We start from the raw sequence: 7,197 nt of genomic DNA on the forward strand, positions 1-7,197 counted from the left end.
AAATCAAATATATGTAAAATAATGTGATCAGCATGCAGCCCTGAACATCATCGTTGTTCCTGTCCTGTTCATGTGCCCCCCTGCGCTCAGCGCACACGTCCCCGGGACGCACAGTGCACGTTCTCCTTCCACGGTCTCTCCAGTCTGGGCACTGGGCTTGAGCACAGAGGTCAGTCAGGATATAGGAGCCCCTTCTATTTTTATTGAGCCGTGAGAATTATTTAAAACAAGGCTTTATAAAGAGAACAGTAATAAATGTCTGGACGCACTTGATGGGAACTGTGCAATAAATGCCCCAGTGGGAAATAATGGGGTTTGAGATTAGCCTTCCTTTTGTTGCCGTGAGGCACAGATTCGTCTCTTAGCAAAGACTTGCCGTGCTCAGTCTGGTCTGCAAGTCTGATTTCTCACCCCCATTCTGCACGTTAGTGCCCCGGGACCACTCTGTTGTGGTCATTGCAGAGAACGCCACACCTGTGCTGGCCACATTGTCTCTGGCCTTGAGTTAGATTCATAGAATCTCCATGAGCTGCTCGTGCCCCTCACCTCTGCTGGTCCCACCGTGGAGCCCAGTGGCCACTCACTAGTGGAGATGAGCTCCAGGCATTGGAGGATCCAGAGAGGACACGGCGGCTAAGCGCAGAGGAGGGACAGTGTCCCGGGCAAGCGAACAAGGAAGACCCTAAAACCGGTTTGCATTGACCCAACAGATAACTCTGGACCGATGACGAACTTTATTCAGAGCGCACCTCCAAAGTCCCTGCTCTTCATGGTGACCCAAGATGACGGTGCGAGTAGGTGAGTGTGGACCGATTTGTCACAGTGGGGGGACGGGGGAAGCCGGCTGGCGGAGAGCACCAGGCCTGTCAGGGCCCCTGAGGAGCATCCTCTAGGAAAGAATGCAAATCTAAGGAGCAAGATGCTTTCCTAAGGAGAAGGAATGGGAGCCCATGACAAAGCAGACTGTGTTTCTAAAAAAAAAACCTGAGTAGCCAGCAGAGTACATAAGTCCTAGAAGCTAAGGAACATTCTCAGGTAGCAAGACAGAACCGCCACAGACCATAATTAGGACAGAAAAGCTAAACCCAGTGTGGGACTTACAGAAATAGGAAAGGAAATTGAGAAGAATTCTCTATAAGAATGGCAATCGAATGAAAAGGAAACACACACACACACAACTTCCTGAGGGAGAAGTTGGTTTGGCTCCTGTGTTGCTCGGAAGTTTGCTGTTCTGAGTAAACACGAGTGTGTTCACGGCCAAACTTCCAAGGATCTCAGAGTACTTCTGTGCCCTGTGAGTTTCAAGGTGGCTCGTGAATGTGGCATTCCCCAAATTTATTTGACCTCAGATCCTGTTTTTAATAGAGCATCTTACCAGACAGAAGTTATCTGATACGCGCTTGGAAAAATTCCGATTTAACTCAGGAATATCTGAGCTCTCTTTTTTTTTTTTTTCTTTTCCTTTCTGCCCTCCTTCCTTTGCTTACTGTAAGTTGCCCACTTTTACAATGGTAGCGTTGTTTTAGATTTTTGTTTTCTTTTTTGATACTGACCTTTCTGAAAATGAAAGGGACCATTTTGACCTGTCCTTTCATCTTTCAGCAACTTCTGTCTGCCTCCTTTTGTGGTCAGTGAACCGAAGGGGCAGCAAAGACCCAAAATTATGTTGGCTGAACATGAGGATGTGATTGGATCCCAAGACACGGGGATTTGAGAATTGAGAATTAAAACTCTGTGCCCCAAACTGAAGCTTAAAGAGTCCCTGATGTCATCACATGATTAACTAGAAATTTGCCATCCTCCCACTGTATGCCCCAGGAGGAGGTGGGTTGTTCTAGAAGCCTCTTTCCTAGGACATCCGCAGTGTGACCCACCGGAGTCTCCGCCTGCGACATTTACATGCCCTCCCCCTCTCCCCCCAGGCTGAAGGAGGATGCCAAGAAGGTCATAGAAGCACTTGGAAGTAAACAAATCAGGAACATTCGGTTCAGGTCGAGCTGGGTATTTCTCACAGGAAAAGGCTTTGAGCTTCCTGCAGACATTCAGAGAGAAAATGTGAGTGCTTTTTAAATGTCACTTCCCACAAGTGGTTAGTAGAGGACGCCCTGTGATTTGAAAGGTTGTAGGTCTCTGATGGCTCCCTGCCTCCAAGACATTCCTGTGCAAAATGCGTGCCTCACAGGGCCTCGCGGAGCCGGCTGCCCGGGTTTGAGCCCTTGCTTCTCTCATGGTAATGTGCCTGAGACTCTGCATTCCTGAGTCCTGGGCGAATCATGGTAGGTGCCTGATACGTCATTGTAAGTAAAATCATCATAACGGCCTTGTAGACCTTGCCCATCAGGAAGAGGCACTTGACTGAAGTTCACACTTTCCAAATCTGTTTAAAAGTAGAAGATTCTTTTTTTTTCCTAAAGATTTTACTTATTTATTCGAGAGAGAGAGAGAGCACAAGCAAGGGGAAGGGGCAGAGGGAGAAGCAGACTCCCCGCCGAGGAGGGAGCCTGACGCGGGACCCATCCCCAGGACCCCGGGACCATGACCCGAGCTGAAGACAGAGGCTCAACTGACTGAGCCACCGAGGCGCCCAAAAGTAGGTGATTAATGGGCTGTTGGTCCCGCCTTCCTGTCATGGGGCAGCCAACACAGGCTGCGGCAAGCCGCTCGGCCCCTCGCCTCTGTTCAGAGCCCGGTAACAGCGCCGGGTAATGGGGCTGACCCAGCCTGTACGCTCGGGCGCCACACGCACCGGACAGAGCTCGCATTGTTGCCCTAGCTCAGTGCACGATCGATGATAAGCGCCCGCCATCATGTCCTCTTTATGGAAGAATGGTAAAGAGCTAGAGAATCGAGTTCTAGTGAATTAACTTGGTCGCCTGTGGAAATTCCAACTGAGCACTGGCAAATGTTGTTGGAGTCACAAGCTGGCACCTCTGGGGACGGTCACACAGCCTCTTTGGGAGACGCGGCTCTTTAGGAGACAGGACAGCTTCCAGAGAGGAAGGATTAGCAGCACGGCCATGGAGTGGAGTCACCGACTCTTCGCAGGAGAAGGGTGTCCCTTCCAGGAACCAGAAACTCGAAGGGACCTGAGCAGAGTCCTGGAACCCAGAGCAACTTTGCAGGCCACCTGAGCTAGAATCGCAGGGTGGGGCCTGGCTGGTGATTCTGATGCACAGGAAGGGTTGGACTGATTGCACTGATGGAGTCCCAATCCCATGGGCACATCCCAGCTTCCCCCTGACATCACCTTCCAGCCACTCTGCTCCTTCTCCAGCTGTGTTACCCTGTGCCCTCCCCCCTTCCCCCCCCCCCCCCCGCCCAGCTCCCTCGGCCTCTCCCCACCTGCCCTGGGTCAGGGACCTGGCCCGAGCGCAGGCCAGGCCCTGTAGGAAGTGCTGCCCTCATCACTGAGTGTGTCCATGGTATCAGAAAGGCCTGGAGTGAAGCTTGAATCCCTTTTACTCAGCGTTAACCTGAGTGCAGTGAGTGGTTTTGGTGGGAGCTATTAGTGGCTTGGGGGCACAAAAGGGTTTGCTCAGATGCTGTTGAGGCCTGAGCTGGGGGCCAGGGCCTCAGGACGATCTCACCCAAAGCTCGAGTCAAGTACTAATGGAGGAATCATTATGCCTTCCTGTTTTGGGTATGCAGACTTGCTGTGTGGACTTCCCCAGGGGTGGTGTGGGGCTGTGTGGGGCAGGCCTCCCAGGCCCTCGCTGGTCCCCGGCCACTATCACCTCCATCCCGCTGCTGTTCCCAGAGCTGGCTTCCCAAGCACAGCCCACAGGTCATTCCCACGTTCAGAAGCCTTCACCAGCCCCACTCACCCACTGAACTGAATTGTAAAATGTAAGAGACTTGTTTTTTTCCACACTACTTTGTGACCTGAGGGGTCCATGTGGCGTTGTTCCGCATTCCCGTCCTAACTTAAAGGGAAACTGTCCCCATGACCAGAGCCCCTGATGTCCTGCAAGTGAAGGAGGAGGATGTCCTCAAATTCCTTGCAGCAGGAACCCACTTGAGTGGCACCAACACTGACTTGCAAATGGAGCAGTACATCTACAGAAGGAAAAGTGAAGGCATCCACATCATGAATCTGAGGAGAACCTGAGAGAAGCTTCCGTTGGCAGCTCATGTCATTGTTGTCATTGAAAACCTGGCTGATGTCAGTGTCCTATCATCCATGAATCCTGGCTAGTGAGCTGGGCTGCAGTGTGCTGTTGCCGTCCGCCTCCCCCCGGAACCCTCACTGACTAACCAGATCCAGGCAGCCTTCCGGGAGCCCAGACTCTGGTGGTTACTGATCGCAGGGCTGGCCACCAGCCTGTCACAGAGGTGCCTTACGTTCACCTTCCCACCGTCGCTCTGTGGAGCAGAGACTACCCCCTGCACGACGTGGACATCGCCATCCCTTGCGACAACAATGGAGCCCACTCAGGGGGTCCGATGTGAGGGATGCTGGCCCGGGAAGTTCTGCTCACGCCTGGCACCATTTCCTGGGTACACGCATGGGAGGTCGGGCCTGATCTTTGCTTCCACAGAGATCCTGACGAGATTGCAGTAGACGAGCAGGCCGCTGCCAAAAAGGCCGCGACCCAGGAGGGATTTCAGAGTGGACTGCTCCAGCTCCGGACTGAGTTCACTGCTACTCAGCCTGAAATCACAGACTTGTCGAAGACGAGTGGGTGCGCTCTGTGCCTAGTCAGCAGCTCCCTCCTGAAGACTCAGCCGGCCACAGAAGACTGGTCTGCAGGCTCCCACGCTTGGGCCACTGAATGGGTAGGAGCAACCACTGAGTGGTCTGAAGCTGCTCTTCCACAAAGGCAAACAAAATGGAAATAAGGTTGATGGAAAATAAACAGTTTCTAAAAAAAATAATAAAAATAAAATGTAAGAGACTTTAAGGCTGATTCCAGCTTTATAAAGGGGGAGGAATCCGAGACTCACAAACTAAGAAATAAAGGAGGATAGAAGTCTGAAGCAGCGTAACCTGGGTTTGGACCTGGACACCGTCGCCCTGAGCTTTGTGACCTGAGGACTATGATGTCACATGCCTGAGCCTCCTTGTCTTCACGCTGAACTGTGGGTGGTCAGCCTGCCCCGCTTGGTGTACTCAGCACGGGGTCATCATTAGCATCACCTCCAGCATGGTCTCCATCCTGGTCCCTGGCGATCTGGAACCAGAGCTAAGACCCCTGATTTGCAGCCCAGCCAGTCCCCTCCTACTCTTATTTCCATGCTGCGTATGCTCCACACACCAGCGAACCCATTACCGCTGCACTCTGCTCTCCTCCACACATCACAGAGCTTTCCCATGTGGGGCCTTTGGGGAGTGAGTCATGTTTTCAACAAGTGTCACTGAGTGTCACTGAGACAACTGGATATCCACATGCTGAAGAACAAATTGGGACCCCTACCTCACACCATATACAAAAACTCAGTCAAATAACTAGATGTAAAAGCTAGAACTACTAAACCCTCAGAAGAAAACGTGACCTTGGGTTAGACAGCAGTTTCTTTGATATGACACGAAAAGCACAAACAACGGAAGAAAGCACAAGTACCGTCCACAAAGTGAAAAGGTAACCACAGAATGGGAGAAAATATGTGCAGATGAAGGACTTGTATCCAGAATATATAAAGAACTCTTACAGCTCAATAATAAAAAGACAACCCAGTTTTAAAATGGACAAAGGATCTGACTAATCAGCTTTTCAAAGACATATAGATGGCCAATAAGCATATGAAAAGATGCTCATCATTAGCCATTAGGAAACTGCAAATAAAAACCCCAGTGAGATACCACCTCACACTCACTGGGATGGCTGTAACACACAAGATGTAATAAGAAGTGTGGACGAGGATGTGGAGAAATTAGACCCCTCATACACTGCTGGAGGAAATGTGATACACAGCTGCTTTGGGAAACGTTCTGGCAAGTCCTCAAAAAGTTAGATAAACAGTTACCAGATAACCCAGCAATCCTACTTATAAATATCTACCTGAGAGAATGAAAACATATGTCCACCCAAACACTTGTACATGAATGTGCATAGCAGTATTATCCATAATAGCCAAAAAAATGGAAAACAAGCCAAATGTCTGATTAATGGATTGAAAATGTATAATAAAATATGGTATAGCCATTCACTGGAATATTATGCAGCCACATAAAGAGGTGACATGCCAATCCAAGCTACAATACCGGCGAACCTTCAAAATATGCTAAGTGAAGAAAACCAAACACAAAAAACACACATATTAGTATGATTCCATTTGTATGAAATTTCCAGAATAGGCAAAATCCATAGAGACAGAAAGTAGATGAGTGGCTGCCTAGGGCTGCGGACAGTGGGGAGTGCCTGCTTGTTCAGGTGATGAGAATGTTCTAAAATCATGGTGATGGTGGCGTATCTCTGTGAATACAGTAGAGACCACTGAATTGCATGCTTTAAATGGGTAAATTTTATAGTATGTGAATTACATCTTAGTAAAGCTGTTATATAAAAAGGAATGTAAAATTAGAATTCCACAGTTCCATAACAATGCAAATTATCCTTCTTACGTGTCAGGTTAAGGTGCTCTGTTATCTGTGAAAGAAGCAAAGATGTGAAGGACTTAAGCCCAGTCAGTATGAACACACATTTGCTGAGCAAGGGACGCTACAGTTTCCCTGAAAAAAAAAAAAAATACAGCCCTACATCCAGAGAATTAAAAATTAAACATTTGAGCTATGTCGTCCAATATGGCGGCTTCTAGCCAAATTTGGATTTACGTTTACATTTATCTAAATAAAATAGAATTTAAAATTCAGTTCATCAGTCACACTAGCCAACATTTTAAGTCCTCACGAATCCGACGTGGCTGGTGGCTGCTGTGCTGGACAGCATGGATGATAGAACATCTGTGTCGTTGCGGAAAGTTCTAGAGCTTCATTAACACCTGGTTCAAATATTATTAAGAAAAAAAAATCAAGTGCCCAGAGTAGGTTAGAGCAAATCCCGTTCTAGGCAGTGATTCTCTTTATATGACTTTGCTCGTAACTGACACGTTAAATATTTGTTGAATCGATGAGTGGATAAATACAATTCTTTTCTTTTCTTCACACAGATCAACCACTCTGATAGTGCGAGGAACAGGTACTCTGGCTGGCCCGCAGAGGTGCAGATAGAAGGCTGCATACCGAAACAACCGAGCTAA

General features: G+C 48.9%; 1 protein-coding gene across 1 annotated transcript in view; it reads left to right on the plus strand.

Annotated features, from left to right (window-relative positions):
- The window catches only part of FAM3B (FAM3 metabolism regulating signaling molecule B), a 28,554-nt gene extending 21,357 nt beyond the window's left edge, over window positions 1-7,197 (plus strand). Inside the window, exons 5-7 of the mRNA XM_032392536.1 lie at window positions 711-798; window positions 1,923-2,055; window positions 7,108-7,197. Of these exons, the coding sequence (XP_032248427.1) occupies window positions 711-798; window positions 1,923-2,055; window positions 7,108-7,197 (311 nt within the window). The remainder of the gene's footprint in view (window positions 1-710; window positions 799-1,922; window positions 2,056-7,107) is intronic.

Source organism: Phoca vitulina, unplaced genomic scaffold (assembly GCF_004348235.1).
Source record: "Phoca vitulina isolate PV1807 unplaced genomic scaffold, GSC_HSeal_1.0 scaffold68, whole genome shotgun sequence".
Lineage (NCBI taxonomy): Eukaryota > Metazoa > Chordata > Mammalia > Carnivora > Phocidae > Phoca > Phoca vitulina.